At 34.3% G+C, this 20,715-nt stretch overlaps 2 protein-coding genes across 8 annotated transcripts in view; both read left to right on the top strand.

The window, feature by feature from the left end:
* The window catches only part of Galnt3 (polypeptide N-acetylgalactosaminyltransferase 3), a 37,711-nt gene extending 25,266 nt beyond the window's left edge, over window positions 1-12,445 (top strand). For all 3 annotated transcript variants that reach the window (XM_048812413.1, XM_048812412.1, XM_015479264.2), the window contains 8 exons: window positions 937-1,086; window positions 3,007-3,241; window positions 3,686-3,803; window positions 5,308-5,508; window positions 7,432-7,563; window positions 7,762-7,863; window positions 10,335-10,487; window positions 11,362-12,445. In XM_048812413.1, coding sequence (XP_048668370.1) covers window positions 937-1,086; window positions 3,007-3,241; window positions 3,686-3,803; window positions 5,308-5,508; window positions 7,432-7,563; window positions 7,762-7,863; window positions 10,335-10,487; window positions 11,362-11,484 — 1,214 coding nt within the window. In that variant the 3' untranslated portion in view covers window positions 11,485-12,445. The remainder of the gene's footprint in view (window positions 1-936; window positions 1,087-3,006; window positions 3,242-3,685; window positions 3,804-5,307; window positions 5,509-7,431; window positions 7,564-7,761; window positions 7,864-10,334; window positions 10,488-11,361) is intronic.
* The window catches only part of LOC107136895 (sodium channel protein type 1 subunit alpha), a 939,664-nt gene that overhangs the window by 338,235 nt on the left and 580,714 nt on the right, over window positions 1-20,715 (top strand). The gene's annotated exons all lie outside the window — the stretch shown is intronic.

Genomic DNA, 20,715 nt, shown 5'->3' with positions numbered 1-20,715 from the left:
GACTTTTTTTTTTTTTTTTGTATTTCTAAATCTTTTTGAAGCTGTGGAATAGGCCCAAGAAAACCACTTGAAGAACTACATTATGTACTTAATGAGGAATCAAGAATTTAATGGCAAAAAGAGTAGGCTCAAGATGTTGTTTAAAAATATGAACAGCACTTGATTGACTTGATTAATGGATTTTTCTTTCACCTACTGTCTCAACTTTTGCTTATTATGTATCTCATCCAAATTGTAATATTGAGTACCTCAAATTACATACCCATCATTACAGTTCTGCCTGTTTTTCATTTCCTGATTTACATGCTCCTTTTTACTTCTATATTTTTGCTGGAGAAAAATCTGTCAGGAGACTCCAAAACTTCCAAAATTTTTCTGCTGAGTCTTTGTAGAAATGTTCCCAAAATGCTGTGGCTCTGCTTGCCCTTTTCCTCAACATTCTATTCTTAAATCGTTTTGATCATTGCCTAAATATCAGAAAATCAATCCTTTTGATGCAGGTGATTTTTCATTAATATTTCCAGATGTAAATGCCAATTTTAAAAATCACTGAATATCTTTTTGACCCAATTCCATTTCTTCTACTCCCATAGTCAGTCTGTTCTGAACTCTGAGTTTGTTTGTTTGTTTAACTCCTGGGGTCTACTCCATTTAAGTCTCTCACTTTCTTCCAAACACACTGTATTTTTTGTTATGAAGTGTTCACAATGAGCATGTGTAATAATTTTATGTGTTACGTTAGTTGTGATTTGTGCATAGAAACACCCCCTCCCCTTTTTCCCAGTAAAGAGTTAAAATAGACTTTTTCATTTTACTGGAAGAAGACATGCAACTATTAATATTATGAATTTGGAGGAGTCATTGTTGTTTCTTTCGTTTTAATATAGTATATATAAATTTAGAAAGCATTAATCCTGATTTTATTTTTCCCTACAGAGTACTTACATGAAAAGTTAGAAGAATATATAAAACAATTTTCTATAGTAAAGATAGTCAGACAAAAAGAAAGGAAAGGTCTGATCACAGCTCGGTTGCTAGGAGCAGCAGTAGCAACAGCTGAGACGCTCACATTTTTAGATGCTCACTGTAAGTATGTGTGTAGATGGAACATCTTCCCTTTCCTTCCCTTCCCTTCCCTCAAATTTAGAGGTTAATTTTATTTAGCTGTCTAATTGCATTATCTTGAACAACATTTTCAACTGATTATAGCAAAGATAAGGGCTCTGCCTAGGAACTTCACTTATATAGCTCTTAGCTCTTCTGTGTTCAAGTCTCCTCAACTTTAATGTTGCCATGACCAACTTTCCCAGTGAGGTATCCTTCCCTAGGATTCTCCCCCCTCCCCCCATATGCAGTCTGTCCAAAAAAGAAAAAAAAATTTCCTTGTTATTTTTTAATCCCTACATATTAAAATGAAAATTTATTTAAGTCTAACCAATCCTGTCATTAAACTTTGTCCCAACTGAAACTTTTATACTTCAGTTCTTTTTTAAGACTTATGAACTCCTTCTTATGCCAAGTTATGGGTACCCCTTCCCAATGTCTTTTTCTGTCTCTTCCATGAATATTGTCAGTTTCATCATTTTTTGTTCCTATTAGTTTTTTTCTTTGTATTTTAATATTTTTCAGTGTCAACATTTTGTTTGTATATTTTGCTTTATGTTTTGGTGGTACTGGGATTGAACACAGGGACTTGATCATGCTAGGAATAAGCACTCTGTCACTGACCTACATCCCTAGCCCATAGTGTCAACATTTTAAAAATATTTAGAAAGTATACTTGGACCCAAATGTGCAGTGGGCATGATAAATATCAATAAATGTTATTTAGTCACTTGCACTATATACTTAGTGGGTTTTACTTATTATATGAGTGTTAATCTTTGAACTGGCCAGCCTATAGGTTATGTTTGACACAGTAACCGATTTTGAGTATACATTGATTGTTACAGAAGAACTTTTGGGTTTTCTTGAATTATTTAGAGATGTTGTATCCTGTATTTTCTGAATACTGGGCATTTAAAAGATGAAGAGAGATCTAAAGATACCTTTGTAAAGGAAAACACCGTTCTCTAGCATTTCTTCTTCTGATCCAAATTTTAATGTGATCCGACTGGGCATTCTTACTCTTCTGGGGAATATGTCTAATAGCCTTCTGCACAATGACTGCCAAATATTCCTCAATGGGGATCCCAGAATAGAACTGCATAGGTATTGTTTGGCTTTGCTCAGTATGTGGGACAGCCTATCCCATGATGAAAATCTACACCTTTCATGGGACTCCATGACCCCTACTGTCTTGGTCTGGGGCAGATTTGAATGGCTCTTCTTCAACTGCTAAAATCAGAATATTTTGACTCTTTCACTTACTTTTTCTTAAGCCCTACAGAGAGAAATGAAGTTTTCCAAAGGGACAGGTTTAAATTAGAGTACTTTGGGGACTAGATGGAAAGGTTAACTTTGATTCATATCCTCTTTTAAAGGGACACATATCATTTGAAGCTTAAACACATTAGTATCATTTTGCTTCTTCTAGGAGAAAAAGACCATCTGGAGGAAGATTTTCCTAGCCATGCTCAATCTTCCTTTACCCTTTTCATCCTGTTCTCCTTATGAGAGACATTTGGGAAATACTCTCTTTGGGAGATCTATCATACAACATTGTGACTATAGTACAAATATACTGTGTACTTAAATTTGTCAAGATTATATCTTAAATATTCTCACCAAACACGCACATATGAGATGATGGATATTTTAATTAGCTTGATTGTGACAATTATTTCATGAGTATAAATATATCAAAACTTGACATCATAAATACATAAAGTTATTATTTGTCTATTATAACTTATGAAAGCTGGAAAAAATAAATCACTATTACATACTTGTTCAAAACATAAATTATTTTCTTATTCTCATTTTTCTATAAATTTTTGTGCTAATGACTAAAGGAAAAAACCTTCAGTGTTCTCACTGAATTAACTAAACTTCTGTCTTCTTCAGGTGAGTGTTTCTATGGTTGGTTAGAACCTTTGCTGGCCAGAATAGCTGAGAACAACACTGCGGTGGTGAGTCCAGATATTGCCTCCATAGATATGAACACATTTGAATTCAACAAACCTTCTCCATATGGAGGTAACCATAATCGTGGAAATTTTGACTGGAGCCTTTCATTTGGCTGGGAATCACTTCCTGATCATGAAAAGCAAAGAAGGCAAGATGAAACCTACCCAATTAAGTAAGAGGACTGCTCTCAAAGTCTTATATTCATACTGTAATATCTTATATTAAATATGTATGTACTCTGTATTTGCAGCAGTTGCCCCTGAGGTAATTCATACTAATAAAAGCAAAGAACACAGTTCTGTACATAGAAAATAATAAAGTAATTTACTTAAGCACACATGCATGATATTACTGAATAATAAGTTGGAAGTAAAATTTATCTCATATCTTCCTCATAAATCATCACTTAAGAATATTAAAACAAGTTTAGGAGAAGACACTAACTTTGGAGAAGACACTGAGAACTTATTTTTCCCCCCCAAAAAAAACTTGACTTTAAAGACAGTATGTATAGGAAAAATTTGAAATTGTAATATATACCTTATAAAGTTCTTAAATAAGCTACTTAATTTTGTTTCGTTTTTATAACAAAGTTTGACAATGGATTGTTTTTCAGAACACCCACATTTGCGGGAGGCCTTTTTTCCATATCAAAAGAATATTTTGAGCATATTGGACGTTATGATGAAGAAATGGAAATTTGGGGAGGTGAAAATATAGAAATGTCTTTCAGAGTAAGTTTAGGAGACTAAATACAGCACACATGTTAAACAATGAAATGTGTTATGCTCTACTTGGCTGGTACAGATTGTTATGGATGTATGCAGTCTTTACTTCTTTTGCTTTCTAAATTTTAATTGCTGGAACTTTTGAAATAAGAATATTTCCTTTTAAATTGTAACTTGATACATTTATTCATGGTTGCCAATGTAACAAGAGGAATTGGTTAAAATCCCATGTCCAGGCAATAACACCAATTAATGCACTTGTAGCTACTGAATTCCAGCCAAGACAAATATAATTAAACCTAGTGCTTCAGGAAATGAGTTGATTATCAAGGGAGTCTGTGGAAAAACATTTGTGTATACTTTTAAAGTATATTGAACTTAACTCTTTGGATTAAATGAGCTATTTTTTAAAAATATGTGTGTTAAAAGTTAATATGAAAAATCAAAATGAAGATTTTGGATAGTCTCTACATGTATCTTATGTATTCACTTTCATGAGGTTTTTTTTTTTTTTTTTTTTTTTTTTTTTTTTTTTTTTGCTATGACCTTATCATTCATCTATTATCCCTTAGGCTGGAATGTACTGAAAAAAGAAATGAACTAGTTTTAAGTTTGGGCTGTGGGTTCATCACATACTGACAGTGATGATTTTATCCCAGTTTGGACTGCTTAAGGCTAGGGGTCTTGTTTTATTCATTCAGTGTTTTCAGCCCCTAGCCCTTGTATTTTAAGCATAATTTGTCGAATGGAACATATCACTGAGTTTTCTTATTTGTTTAAAGAAGAAAAAAGTGTATGTGATCACTTTCCCTAGTACTAGCATTTACTTTTAAACATGACTTCTTTTCAGATATTTTGCTTGCAATTATTTATGGCAGAACCAATTATTAAGACAGTTGAGTGAAATGTATTCATTTCATGATTTTCTGTTTTATTTGGAATTAGTGCAAATAAGTATAATGACCAACTACTTTACAAATTTACGAGACCATATTTCAGTAATAATGGCTATTTTCAATTGTTTTGCTTTTATATTATCAAATTTAATATATAAAAGATAAAGAGTCAGGGTGCACTTATCCCCAGATTGCTGGCTCATGCCTTAGAAGAGAAGCACTGTGGTTTAAGTGAAGTGACCATGTAAGTTGTATAAGATGGAAGCCAGTGTACAAGAGCCTTTGTTCTTCTGTGTATACTAGAGAACTTGCATGATTGTTTGCAAAAAGTAATTTGGGAATTAATTTTTATGAAAAATCCAAAAATCATTATTTTGTTAACCTACTTTCTGAAGATACACTTTTGTTGTCTTTAGAGTTTATACTGTTTAATAAAATTATTCTTTACATTTACAGAACTTATGTTGAACTGGCAGGGAACAGAGACTATTTGTAAATTGGAGTAAACATCTTCTTTGTTTTGTTTTTATTAATATGTTAAAGGTGAATTTAAAAGCAACACTTTGATTTTTCCCCAAATACTGTAAATTTAAACAAATATCATTAATTATCAGGTATGGCAATGTGGTGGGCAGTTGGAGATTATGCCTTGCTCTGTTGTTGGACATGTTTTTCGCAGCAAAAGCCCTCATACCTTTCCAAAAGGCACTCAGGTGATTGCTCGCAACCAAGTTCGCCTTGCAGAAGTCTGGATGGATGAATATAAGGAGATATTTTATAGGAGAAACACAGATGCAGCAAAAATTGTTAAACAAGTAAGTTAAAGCTAAATTATTATGTTATGATAAATAAAAAACCTATACCAATGTCTCATATTCTTTTGCTTGATTGCCTCAAGTACAAAACATTTTGTCAAAATTATTTTTGAAGCTACAATTTTAACTCTTAAAATGTGTAACTGAAGGATGATCATTTTCTCTTTTAAGAAAAAATATTAAGCAAACTACTTTTCAAAATTTCAGACATTCTGCTTGATATTATCATTTTTCATTTGAAAGATATTTTTGTGACAATCTTGTTTCAGTATTTTGCTTTTAAAAATTAGATTAAGTAAAAGTGCTTTTTACTGGTTTTGGGGGATGTGATCGACAACTAAATATTGGTTTTAAGTGCTTTTTCAAACTGAAGGTAGAAAAGATGTCTCAGTGTGGTGCAAGGATGGACAGGAATATCAAGCCTTTTCCCCTTGAAGTTTCAGTTCTGCTACTCTCTGGAGGTGTACCTTGGCAGAGCCCCTTTAGGAACATACGGTGGGGATGGCACTTCATAGAGTGGTGTCTGGGAGCTGGAGGTGGAGTGTGTGACAGGTCTTTTCCTTTCTCCTTGCCTGACTTAAGGGATGGAATACATGCCTTGGCTCTTCCCCAGAGTAGCTGTGAAATAAGAATATGATAACAAACATACAGTGACCCTGTCTCTAACCTGTCAGAGATCACCTAGTCAGCAAAAACATAATGCTTAGCACATTAGAGCTGAGTTCCATCTACATGAACAGCAGTATGAAAGCACTGGGTGTGGTATAGATTAACCAGACAGTTTCAGAACATGCTTCAGTAAATGGCACCCGAGCCTGTCTTTGTAGGAAACAGCTCTAATTTGAGGTGGTGGTGGTATTTATTGGGAGTCAAGGACATCAACATTTTGAGTGGTAGTAAAGAAAGATTTGGTTAACTGTATGTTCTTGTTGTTCTCTGATGTCTGCCTGTAACATGTCAGTAAGATGCAAATTCAGAGCACTACTGGGTTAGACTGCAATCTTTTTAACTCAAGACCACTAAGACAAATTAGGTAGATTATGTACTGCACAAGATTACTTGGCTAAGGCAGCAAGTGGATGCTAACTAAATGAAGCTCTGCTTGTCACCCACAGAGGGGTGAGTGAGCCATTAGGCACCTCTTCTTGCCATAAAGCACATAAATCTACTTGAGCTAAGCAGAATCCTTAAGAGTCATACATTTTGTCAAACCCTGAGTTCATGACATTGAAGTTGGGATAAGAAAATATTTTCCTTTGTTGAAATGATAAGTTGAGTATTTAGTATTTACTTTTTTGTCATACAGTTAGATATCAAACATAATTTATCTGTGAAAATTTGCCTATTAGGCAAATACATATTTAGTTTAATGATGTTTTCAAAAGAAAGTTCTCTTTTTCTACTAAAAGCCTAGTTTGGAATATTAAGAGTAAGGCTCTTACACTAGAAAAAAGAAATGTATTCCCAATTGTGCTGTTTTGTAGTGGTTGTTTTTGTGTTCTTGACGAGGGAATGGAAGTTACACTGTGTATACTGTTTATGTACTCCTACTTTCTCTCACCTTGCTCTACAGACAACTAAGTGTAAAGTTGGGATTAATTTAGAATGCTCCCACTGCCACTCCTGTGCCCACAGAATTTCAGTAGAGATCTTTGTACTGTAGAAAGAAGTTTGTGGCACAAATGAAGAATGAAATACTGTCTGGTCAGCACTACAATGATACTTGATTCTCCTTGAAGCCAGGAAGGATTGGGCAGGCATGCTCATTGCCTAAATGAATGGCAAATGCTGTTAAGATGTGTCTTGTATTTTGGACCACAATTTTATTTTTTTCTTCCTAAATATAAACACAAACAGGAGCTTTGAAGTCCATTAGTAGAGCTATTTTGATGAAGCATTCCTTCATTTCTCATCCTTCTCTAGAAATCGTTCGGTGATCTTTCAAAAAGATTTGAAATAAAAAACCGCCTTCAGTGTAAGAACTTTACATGGTATCTGAAAACTATTTATCCAGAAGTGTATGTGCCAGACCTTAATCCTGTTATATCTGGATATGTAAGTATTTTCCTGTTCCTTTACTCCTTGCCACTAATATTTATGCGGTTTAGGGAAAAATGTTGGAATACTTTTTGGTATATTCCTTTTGAGAGTTTACATTTACATTTACAATTTTACAACATTACTTCCTAGGAATTAATTGGAAAATGTAAACTACATAGATTAATTTTTTATGATTTGAAATTTTCCCTTTAGATTAAAAGTGTTAGTCAGCCTCTGTGCCTGGATGTTGGAGAAAATAATCAAGGAGGCAAACCATTGATTCTGTACACATGTCATGGACTTGGGGGAAACCAGGTGAGTGTCAGAAATCCTACCTTCTCACTAGCAACTACAGATACAAGTAAGATGTTACTTATTTTTCAGATGTCCTAACTCATCTTTTTTTATTCCAGTAAGCTAGTGTGTGACATATTTTTAGACTGAGACTGATGACTGATACTGAAGTTGTAAAGTATTTTGCCTTGGTTTCCAATCTGGCTCTGAAAATAATTCGAAGTTGCTTACCCATTCAGTAAAAAGAAAAATGGGAAAATAGCAGAGTACATGCCTTTAGAAATGTTTAGAACATGATCTTTTATATATATTTTTAATGTTTTTGTGACTCTTGACATGGTGATTTAACAAGACTATAAATAAGCCCATGTTTAATGGGATTTAATAGCAAATTATATCCAGTGGTAATAACAACACAGCTACATTGTAAGCTCTTTTTGTGGGCCATGATATTATTTAAGTAACACCCTCTGCTCCCCCAAAATGTATGTTCTTTATTCACTTTAGTCAGATCCCGGCTTGTTACCATCTATTTTACCAGTTAATACTAAAATGCTAAATGTTACTATCTAGCTCTATGGGTAGGTAACATATTACATATTAAGTTTCTGTATTTTATCTTCCTTTCTTTACCATTTTCAAGTTAACTCCCAGAAGGATTAAATTCTCTCTCTCTCGTTTATCATTAATCAAATTCACTGAGTGACCCCTGCATGCCAGATACTCTAAGGGGCTTAAAACCATTTAGATTCTAACTCCTTCAGGAAACCCCTTTCAAAACTGGCAGCTATAGTCAGTATGAAGGGTTTGAGATAAAGCATTCGGAGTGCTGTGGGGTTTGAATTAGACTGGGTACCCATACATTTTCCTGGGAAAGATGACACTGGAAACATGTTTTTGAAGGGTAAGTAGGAAAAAGATAGGTAGCTGGTAGAAATGAGAACAAAATGAAGAATGTGAAGAGAGATTTAATAAGAAGTGGAGCCTGGAATGTGTGTTTTCTGGGAACAGAAGGTATTTTGATGTAGAGTCCAGGCTATGTGGTTAGGAGTTTTACAGTATTAAGTACTCATAATATGTAACTGAAGTTTTCAGTTTTAGGAAGAAAGGGTCAATTTATCTCCTGTTCTATTTTCTTCCATACATCTTTCTAATCATTGGGCTTTGCTTAATCCAGTTTTGATCTTTTTTCACCTGAAGTAATCAATCCACTGAGGGTAGATTATATAGATACCAGAAGCCAGTGCCAGTGAACTGGATCTATCACTGTATGGTCAAGGGGTAATTGTGCTAACCCATATTACCTTTAGAATGTCAACATTATTCAGTATTTGCTCTATAATGGGTGTTCTAAGTAGATACATCAGCTAGTCACACACACAATTTCAATAGTATACTATAGAAAGTAATCTCTAACGTATGTGGGTATGTGGAAGCCTTGAAAAGGTGAAATTTTGTACAATAGGACAAATTCAGGGAGTGCCAAAGAGGGAAGGTAATATTCTAGTTGGTTGCTGAAGGATGAAAAGGAGTCAGGCAGGCAGGAAAGGGTCAGAAGGGCTTTCCAGACATCAGCACAGACTGCAAAGCAAAGCCATAGGTTATGGACGCATGTATTCTGCACTGGTAGAGTTGCATGACAGGAGCAGAGTATACCACTGGGGCAATCATTGATGCAAGATTGAAAATTGGCCATTTCAGGCACCAATTAAGGAAGATGGAGTTTATCTTAGCAACAGCAGTAATGCACTTAAGCTGGGCCAGTAGGGGATCAGACCACTGCTATGAAAGACCAACTGACAGCAGGTAGGACTGCTGCATTACAGGATGAGAAATTGGAGGTAGCTGGAGGCATTGCAGTATAAATTTTTATGGTCTAAGAAAGAAAAGAATACAACAGTAAGAATGGACAGGATGATAACATCTGAGAGGAAAACTCAGAGACTAATTAATTGGGTGCATCAATAATAGTAACAACAGCTTAAAGTGAATCAGCTGCTTACCACTTCATAGTCTTTGTTCTAATCCATTTATCTTCATAATCCTGTGGGAGGAACTCTTAAGTTACCCACTTTACAGTTGAGGAAACAGATACAGAGTGCCTGTAGTTTCTAATTTAGTGCAAGTGCCTTTGATTGAGATGAAGGAGTGAAGGAAAATTTTGAGGAGAGAAGACCAGTCAAGGACTTGATGGAGCTTCAGAGGCCCTTTTTTGCAGTGTGCCTGCCTGTGCTAGTCCAGCTCTACCTGATGACTTAGTTTCTGGTGTGGAGAGAAACACCTTGTTCATTAAGTAACCACTGTTGATGATAGACTGAAGGAGGACTATAGTATCTCCTCTCATAAATGCTCAGCTTATGTTTCTGATAACTTCTTAGTGTAATATTTTGTTGGGGGGCATGCCTTTAGTATTCCTTGAGTGGCTAATTTTGTTTTGCAACCAAACAAACACACCAGGTGCTTTTATCAGTAACGGCACCCTTTTTCCACAGTACTTTGAATATTCGGTGCAGCGTGAAATCCGGCATAACATCCAGAAGGAACTGTGTCTTCATGCTGTCCAAGGCATCGTTCAGCTACAGGCATGTGCCTATAAAGGTCACAAGACAGTTGCTGCTGGAGAACAGATATGGGAGATCCAGAAGGTACCTCAATGCAGTTAATTCACCCACTACTTTATGATTTTGATGAGCTCTAATTGCTTATCTAGGAAAATGCATGAAATATAGTTCATTGTTATCCATTAGAACTTTTCTGCCTTTATTAACTTTCTTATATGTTTCTACCCATGTGATAAGAGAATATACCTATGAATTAAGTACTCCTAGGAACAAAATAATCATAAAGTTGCTTGATTAAAGCATAGTTTATGTATCTCAAGATCTTCTGTGAATTATTAAAAACAGTTACTCCATTTTTATGTTTTAGGGTTTCTTACAATACTTTTTGCAGCAGTCACTATTTTTCTTGGCATGCATAGAAAAAAAATGTTCATATTTTAATGTGAAGTGATTAATTTTTCTTCTCCATTTTAGTACTTTTTCATTAATGTAGGATTGAGAGGTTGCATGACAAATCTCTTGTTTTAAAACACATCTTAAGGTTTGGCTAGACTATACCACCACTTAACTAAAAAAAAATATTTAGTGCAATACCAGAATATTGTAAGACTGGCTTTTATGATTTATGATTTTTAGGAGTTTCTCATATATGTATATATATAATCAGTGGATTGTTTTTTGCTTGAAAACTTGATTCAGACCTTGCTCTGTGTACCTCTCTTTTCATTTAATGCCTTATATTAGTTGATCAGTAGTGGTATGCACTGTTGTTTACATCAGAAACCCATCATATTTTATCAAACATGATTCATCTTAGGCAGATTTAAAGTTAAGAAAGATATACATTTGGAATGCAATTCTCCCTTTAGCTTTAATAAGACCATAATGTCATGTTGGTATTTATCACTTAGCTATGAGTCTTGAAACTTAACGTTTGTTGTGTTTTCTTTTATTGCAGGATCAACTTCTATATAATCCATTCTTAAAAATGTGCCTTTCAGCAAATGGAGAGCATCCGAGTTTAGTGTTATGCAATCCATCAGATATACTCCAAAAATGGATTTTTAACCAAAATGATTAAGTGTTCCTTAAAATTAAGGAGTTGAAAAGGAGATATTTTTTCTCATAAAACTGTGACTAGGCATACACTGTAGTTTTTGAAAATTATGCAAAAGCAGCTAATTGTAACTTATTTCCAAGTGCATTTTTCTTATTTATATTCTAAAATGTCTATGTAGCACTGCTACAGAAATCCCATAATTCTCTTTCAAAGCACAATAGCTAGTGATACCAAAGATTATTGTCCAGATATAGAAGAAATGTTTACAGTGTGATGAAAATAATCTTCCTAGGAGAGTGATGTTTGTGTTCTGCACACTTGAGTGTCTGCATAGCTACATTCACACACTCAAGACTTAAAATATTTCCCCTAGTTTTGTGGGGTGATGGAGAAAACTTTGATACTGTATTTTTATAACTACATAGAAATGGATCAATGAAGGCCAAACATTGGCCTTTGTATGCAAACCAGGAACTTTTTGTAGATCTAGAATTTGTAGATCTATTATTTTAAAATGCAGGTAAAATGTTTCTGTCTTTGGTTACTTATCTGTCAAAAATAGTACATGAATTTGAATAAGGAGAAAAATATTTTTAACACTTAAATTTCTGGGCAAATTTAAAACTATTTTGTAATCTGAAGTCTACTCCACCGGATGCACTTAAGTCTTCCTAAATAGCTTTTCCTAAGTAACTATACTGTGTGTTTTCCCATTGTAATTTTTAAAAACTTCACAGATTATTATATGTTGATAAGGTGTCCTTTTCCTTCCTACTAGTCTTTTTTTATGTCACCAAAAAACACTAATCTTGAAGATTCATGATATTGAATTTCAAATGCAAAATACTTGACTGACTTAATGCTAAATTTTATGTTATTGATTTATTATAGATTGTTTTTGTAATGGATTTTTTTTTTGTCAAAAGAGCCTTATTTTTATCTATGTGGAAAACACAATAAAATATCCAAAACACTATTGTAATCACTTGTTTAAGTTTTTTTTCCTTTTCTAGATAAAATATGTAATTGACAGAAGGCGGGGGGACAAAAGAATTTTGTATACTGAATTTCTAGGCCCCTATTATTTGTAGAGCCATCAGATTTTCTTAAGAAAAGTTCAGATTTTTGATGGGATTGGCATAAAAATTGGAGAATGGAGAAAATGGTATGTTAGGTATTTAGAAAATTTTACATGAATTTTTGATAATTTTGAACATCCAATAAATGATGTTTTTTAAAATATTTCATGCTTACTTAAGACATGAAACACTTTTTTCTTTTTGATAATTTTATATAGAGATATCTTATATTCTTATTCCACAGGTGGAATTTGATTGGCTTTGTATTTTAGGTGGTTGGCAGCCAGGCAGAGAATCAATTGTACAAAAGAAAACACTTCTTGATTATGGGTTCCATCTTCTCATTTATAACTTTAAACTTGCATGAAAGTCCTGCACTATTTGATTACAATGCCACCTTTCATTTCAGTTCAGCTAGCACTTATTATTGTGTGTCTAACTTGGATCAGGAGTAAACATAGCAAGTCTTGTCTTTGCCTTTGAGCTTTGCCTCCTGGGGCAAAAATAAATAATTCTGAAATAGTGAGTGCCAGTATGAAGTTACATTCTATGATGCAAATGGCAGCTCTCTATTCATATTTGATATTTCATTAATAAGCAAATATATTTGTCTATTATAGCTCATAATAATCTATGTTGTTAAATGAGTAGTAGGGCCCACTTACATGTGCAATTTTTATTTCTCTGTTGGTTATATTAGACATAAACATCCACTGCCAAATACTTCTTATAAAGCTTGTTATGTCTCCAGAAATAATACAAAAAACCCCACAATTTTTCAAAGATATCTTATAAATGAACTTAAGTGTGTTTAGAACAACAAAACCAACTGAGTCCTTCCATGTATCAGTCATATGTTGTCATATTGTGATCCAACTGAAATCTATTTAGATTAGTTGGTTTTATTACGGCTGAGTTGAATGCATCCACAGGGAAAGTTCTTACCTGATATGGGAGCCTCAGGCTGTTGCTCAAGTGTCATATCAGTAATTTCATTAAAGATTGGCCCTTTGGGGTGGGTAGTGGCCTTTTTTTAAAGTTTGAGTTTTGGAACAGTGTTAACAGGGAGTTATTTATGGAGCCTGGCTGCCATCCACCTGAACAATTTGAATGTACTCAAGTGTGAAATTGTGGAACTCTTGCTCAATTTGAAGCTGCCATGGCAAATGGTCTAGTTGCTACAGAAGACCTGGCATGTTGCCTTCATTCCAGAGCACCAAGTCCTCAGATCTCTGGGTGAGTAAGAGGCACTGCCAAACCTGCTCGGGTCAACCTGATGGGCAGTCTCACTGAAAGCTGAAATGTGACTACACAAATAGCCTTAAGATAAAATAAGCTATATGATAAAATTGGCTATTACTATGATCAGTGATGATATATTTTAGGTTCCTTTATTACTAGAGAATGGTCTTCATAGTTAAATAACAAAATGCTATGTAAACCATCAAAACATAAGTGCAGCCAGGTGCCATAGGCTGAGCCAGGAGGATTGCAAGTTTGGGGTCAGCCTCAACAACTTAACTCGCAGCAATTTAAACCCTATCTCAAAGTAAAAACTTAAAATAGAAAGGTCTGGGGATTTAGCTCAGTGGTAAAGCACCCTGGTTCAATCTCCAGTTACCTCCCCACCCCAAAAAAAATGCAAAAAGGAAGGGAACTGCTATTTCTGATAAAATACATTTGAATAAGTTTGAATTTGACTTTTTAATTGAAATAAAAAACTTAGTGAGATTCTGAACTGAAATTGCTTTACAATTCACTTTAACAAAAACAAAAATAAATGCATCTTTAATGCAGGAAAGATGTAAATTATAAATGATTCTTAAACTTTATTGTACACACCTGGAGAGCTTATTAAAATGCAAATTCTAATATATTAAGCCTGAGAGGAACTGATAATTCTGTATTTCTAATATGCTCTCAAGTAACATCAAGGGTTTGGTTCTGGAACCACATTTTGCTGCCCTCTGAATCAGTGCCTTAGCTTCTTTGAGACTACAGTGACTCCTACCATGTTTTGTATTCCTTATTACTTTAGGTATCACTGTAAGTTAATACCTATCATTCTTTATTGTCATTATGGTTTCCTGGCAGTTCCTACATCCTTTGCATACACTTAATTTGATAATTCCACTACTACAGACAACAAAAAAATAAGTCTTATAAAGCCTCATATGACATTTACATTCCAGTGTACCCTTACACTTAAATAATAAGTGTAGTAAGTATAGATTTCTTGGTTGGAAATAAATATGTTGAAGGCCTGACTCCATCATTTTCTAAATCACAGTATTGAAAACTCTAATCCATTGATGATTCTTGATTCTTGGTTACTGATCATTATTTTTTTTCTCTCTCTAAGTACTCACAGATCTTCTCTTTGCCCCAATATTCTGAAATTTCACAGGAAGTTTCCTAGTAGTACCCACATTACTATGCTCTTTAAGTACCCATGTCTTTAAATTCTGGAAAAAAAAAAAATTCAAATAGTTCTTAATTCTGTCTCTTTTGTATTCTCAGTATCTTTCTGGAAATCTTATTATATCAGCCCCCAAATATGTTGATTTACTATTCCGTTTGGGGTGGGTAACTTTTCTCACCAATCTTCCATATCTTTGTCTTCTATTCCTATTTTCTAGGAAAGAAAATAAGATGTTTTACATTTTTTTCCTCTAAGCCTTCTACCAAGTCTTATGTTTATATCATTTATAATTTCCAAGATCTCATTCTTATTTTCATAGTGCTTCTTGTATACTATTTTGCTATTATATGGACATATCTTTCTTATCTTTCTAAGGATTTTAATGGTTATTTTCTTTGTCCTAACTCTCCGTCTACTTTCATAGTCTGTTTTCTCCAGACTGGTTTTTGTTTGTTTGTTTGTTTAATTCTATTGGGTTTACTCTCTGCATTTTATAATGGATCCATTTCTCAAATGTCTTGTGATTGTTCATTGACTAACAGAGGGGCCTAGCCTACTTGGTAAATCTTCTTAGATTCTCATAGTGTGGGCAGAGCTTTGTTGACTGTCGTCTTCCCTACATAGTGACCAGATTGGGTCTCTTGTACTGCAAAACTAAATGACAGGTTAAATCCCCAGAGAAGAATCTTCCAGTCTCCTGCCTAGTGGGTATAAGCCTACTGTTATTGAACTGGGATTCATTTTCAGTATGTGACTATTAGCCTCCATTATGCTGCTGTCCCATGCTCTAGAGAACATGCTTTAACCTCTCTGGTGAGAGAATGTCTAGGTTTATGCTTAATGCAGAAGACTGAGGGTCTACCAGTCAGTAAATAGACTGGTAAGCTAGTCATCCTGCCCAAACACCCCACTCTCTCCCTCACCGGGTACCACCAATTCCTCATCCTCTCTCAGGTTGTGCAGTGTGAAATCAATTTCTGCTCTTCTTTCTCCACTGCTGACTATGGTTTCCTTGTCAGCACTCACTGCTGATTTGCTTCCTGGGCTTCAATATGGTATGGTCATCAAACTTCTCCTGTTCTTTCTCCCTATGGATCTGTCAATTTCTCCACGTATCTTCATGTATTTTGGAAAGGAAAAATAAAACTTGAGAGTAGGATCTGGTATTCTTGATGGAAAATCTCCACTCATTCTTCAGTGACCTCCTTCTACTGTCATTAACAACTTCCAAGTTGCCACATCCCGTACCCCTACCTGCTCTCATTTATGTAAGCTCTGCAGCATTTGAAACTGACTACAAGTTCACTAAATTTGAGTCACAGCACTGCAAGTTTACATCTCTGTCCTGCTTCAAGCCATCATTATATCTCATGGGTAGCAGTTAATCTTGTAGCTAACCTCACTGCTTCTTGGCCATTCCTTTAGCTGATATATTTTTAAAGGCAACTCAAGTTAACTTTTAAATTAAAAAAAAAATAAATAAAATGTACATTGTTCACTTGCTTTTGTAACCTTCCAGTAGCTCCCAATTATTCCTAAAATAAAATTCACTCTCCTGGCTACAGCCTCCACAGCTGCGCAACTCATCAGCCCCAGGCATGTATTTCCCCTACCTCCTCTAGGGCCACTTTTCCTCTGGTTCATTGTGCTCCAGGCTCAGCAGTTGCTTTCTGTATTTGTCTCCTATGTCAACTTTGTTCTTGCTTCAGAACCTGTACTTTCTTTGTCTGGATTCTCCTTGTAACAATGTGTTTTACACTTTTCAGTTCTCAGCTCAAATAATGTTCTCAGAAAAGACCTTTCCTTTATAAATTAACCCAATCATCACTGAATCTCCATGTTTATTTCCTTTATGATATTTGCCACTACCTGAAGTTATTGTCTTATTTTATGTGTGCACTTGTCTTTCATCTCCACTAAAGTCACCTTCATGAACACAAGATAAGAAACAATGACATCCACACCACGTTACAATTTAGGTAGATTAAGTGTGTCTTTTATACAAACCAACTGCATTTGTTTAAAGATGCTAATATTAAGCACAGAAGGGATGCCAAATGGATTGAGGAGTGATGAGGATTGGATTGAAGAATGAAGAGGTAAAATGGTTAAAAAAAAAAAAGAATAACAAAAACACAAATTTTTCTTGGACTGATGAACAACTTTCAAAATTTTTGAATGGATGCATTATTTCTTCAAAAGTTGTAATGAAATACATAGATTTAATTACGAATCCAAAAGGATAAGAATAATGGAACAAAAATAAATGAAGCACTAGTTCACAAAACAAATATTGAGTCCATGGGAATTCATTAGCTGAAGTGTTAATATAGGTAAAAATGTTAAATAGCTCTAAAATAGAGTCAGCAAAATTGATGGCTGAGAAATTCACAGTTAATAGGAAAGGTAGGATGTTTAGCATGTCTCCAAGCCTTTCAGAGTAATGCAGCAGATGACAGCATCTCCCAAGACATTTCCTTGAATACTACCATCAGTCACAGGCAGCATGTTCCTTTGAAGATTAGTTCTGAGGTTATTTATTTCTATTTAACGATATGGTAATTTTATGATATTCTTTAGAATCTCAGCCATCCGTTATACAAATTTTTAGAGAACTCTAAATTTTTCCAGTGGGTCTTTTGAAAATCTTTCCTCTTTAAAACATAGCATTAATTGTAAAAACATTTTTCTTTGAAAGTATGAGTGGAATTCAGGGTGTTAAAAAGGTTAGTTTTAACAAGTTTTTTTTTTTTTCTTTTAGAAGAAACCAAATAATTCTACTTACTTGTAAAAGTTTTGTTAACTAGGAGGGTCATTGTTTCTGTTATTCTGTATCAGAGTACATTTGTTATTTTATTTTTCCATCAGAGTATTTATTGCCAGCAGTAGAAATTAACTCTGGATGATTTAAGTGGAAAAGGAGTTTGTTGAAAGGTTATTGAGTCCTTCACAGAATAATTTGAAACACCATAGAAATTGTTAAAAAGAATTGGGCAGGCAGGATTAAGCAAGTGCATGGCTTTGAAGCCACAGTTATGCTTTAGTCTTGTCTGGTGAGGATGCTGTTTCTGCTGCCATTGGGCACCACATGAGTGGTTGGCACTGCTTCCCCCTGGCATGGGCATTGCCCATTGCTGACATTGGCTACTGGATGAACACCCCTCCCCTGCAATAGCTATGACTGGATTCTCAAAGGTACTGCTAGTGTTGCTGCCAAAAGGAGTTCACTGCCAGTTTCTTTTCTCACTACTTACAAGTTCATATTCAATATGGATGTAGATTGACTTGAGTCTATTCATGTGCCCTGCCTCAAGGCAATAGAGCCTATGGAAGCAATATATGGCTTTGAAGTTCCTGCAGTTGAAAGTGGAAATTTCAGTCTGTGAAACTTCTAGGAAAGGAATTTAGATGCCTAACAGCTAAATGGCTAATGACTTTAGTAAAAAATGTGGATTTGTAAATTATAGTATGATCTGTATTCTTTCCTATATTTTCCTTTAACCATAAAAGCCAACATCTACAAATGATTTTGATTGGCACAAAATACTATTCATGGTAAGTACTCATTATGGGCATATTCTTTATACCCTACCTTTTGCTTCTTAAGTAGCTCAAAGATTTTTTTTTTAATTTTTGTATTCTGTAGATTTAGACAGTTTATTGGTCCATTTACTGATGCTATAACAAAATACCAGAAGCTGGGGAAGAAAAGAGGTTTATTTAGTTCAATATTTTGGAGGCTCAAAGTCCAAGATCAGATAGCTCTATCTGTTCAGTCTCTGGAGGAGGTTTCCAATGCTGGGTCACAACATGGCAAAGAAGTGGGAAAGGAAATGGCTGGGTACAGAAGAGTTCACCTAACACAGGAAACTTGAGTGGGATTCAGGTGCCAGACTGGCTCTTTAGTAACAACTCATCCTCCTAAGAACTAATTCCATTAGACCAGCATTAGTTAGGGTGGTGCTCCTAGTTACCTAACGACGTATCATTAGTCCTCACCTATTAAAGGTTTTACCACCTCTTAAAACCACCACAGTGGGGACCAGTCTTTGGACACATGAATCCTTGGAGGAATAAACACATCGAAACCTTAGTAGATAGTATATTCATAGTTCCTTTCCATTACAGAAAACATTATTATTTTGGTTTTTTTTAAATTAATTTTTGTTGGGGTTTGGGGATATAGCTCAGTTGATAGAGTGCTTGCCTCACATGCCTAAGGCCATGGGTTCCATCCCCAGCACCACACACACACAAAAAAATAATAATAATTTTTGTTAACAAAGAACCAATGTATACAGTAAACAACATAGATTTAAGGGTTCAGTTTTAGGAGTTTTGACTTGTATATCTCCTTATATCTGCTACCCAAATAGAAATAGATTTCTTTCTACCATACCAGAAAGTGTCCTAGTGTCTCTCTCCACTTAAATTCTCAACCCAGGAAGCAATCACTTTATGATTTATATCAGCATACATTTGTGCTTGCTATTCTTCTGTTTCATATAAATAAAATCATATATATTTTATGCTTTCTGTTTCTGGTTTGGTTATTTGTTATAATGTTTTACAGATAAATCCATGAGGTTTTTTCTATGTGCAGACTTTGTTTGAATTGCTGAATAATATTGCACAAACCATTGCTCCAAAATACCACAGTTTATTATCTATTCTTCCACTGATAAATATTTGACTTGTAGATTTTTGGCTATGTGGAATGTGGATGCCACGAACATTCAAGTACAAATATTTTAGTGAACATATGCTTTCACTTTTTAAAAACAGACATGAATGAATTCATGGACTCCATGTATGTTTGGCTTTAAAATGTATGTCATGTTTGTCATAATGTTTTTTTAAATGGTATTTTGTATTTTTTAAAAATCTTTACTTATCTGATAATGATGTTGAGCACGTTTTCATGTCCAAGTTGTACAGTTGTACTATTTTTACAAAGTATTTAAATATTTTATGTTTGTTTAGTGGGTATTTTTTTATTGTTGATCTGAAGATGTTTACACATTCTAAATATAAGTCTTTTGTTAGACATCTGTATTGTCTGAAGCTCAACAATTTATTTTTTTAATAATGTCTTTGGATGTGCACAAGTTCTTATTATGGATGAAGTATAACCTATCAAGTTTTCTTTTATATTTGTGCTTTATATGTGCTTTCTAAGAAATATTTGTCTACCTCCGGCATGTGAATATATTATTCTGTGTTGCTTCTAGATGCTTAAATGTTCTAGCTTCTGTTTTGGGCCAATAATCTGTCTAGGAATTTCTACACTGTAAAAATAGTTTTGTTTTATTCCTGTAATCTGGAAAACATTTATTTCTGTTCTTTTGTAGTTTCATGGCTAGAACCTCCATTACAATGTCCTTTTAATATTTTGATTGATTTAATTTGCCAATACTTTGTTAGAGATTTGTATGTCTACGTTCATAAAAGATGCTTGTTTGGAATCTTGTTATAAATTTCTTTGACAGGTTTTATTATCAAGGTTTAGCTGATCTCATAAAACTATTTGGGAAGTTGTTTCATCTTCTTTTATTTTCTGTAAGACAATGTGTAATATGAACACTATTTCTTCCTTTAAGGATAGGATTTATCAGTGAAGCCTTCCGGGCCTGTGATTTGTTTTTTTATGGGAAGGTTAATTTAGGACTCTATCATATTTTTCTTGCATTAATTTGGTAAACCATACTTTTCAAGGAATTTGTTTTATTAAAATATAAATTCATGTAAATT

Source organism: Marmota marmota, unplaced genomic scaffold (genome assembly GCF_001458135.2).
Source record: "Marmota marmota marmota unplaced genomic scaffold, marMar, whole genome shotgun sequence".
Taxonomy (NCBI): Eukaryota; Metazoa; Chordata; class Mammalia; order Rodentia; family Sciuridae; genus Marmota; species Marmota marmota.
Note: the sequence above shows the minus strand (reverse complement) of the source record. Positions and strands in the feature narration are given on the sequence as shown.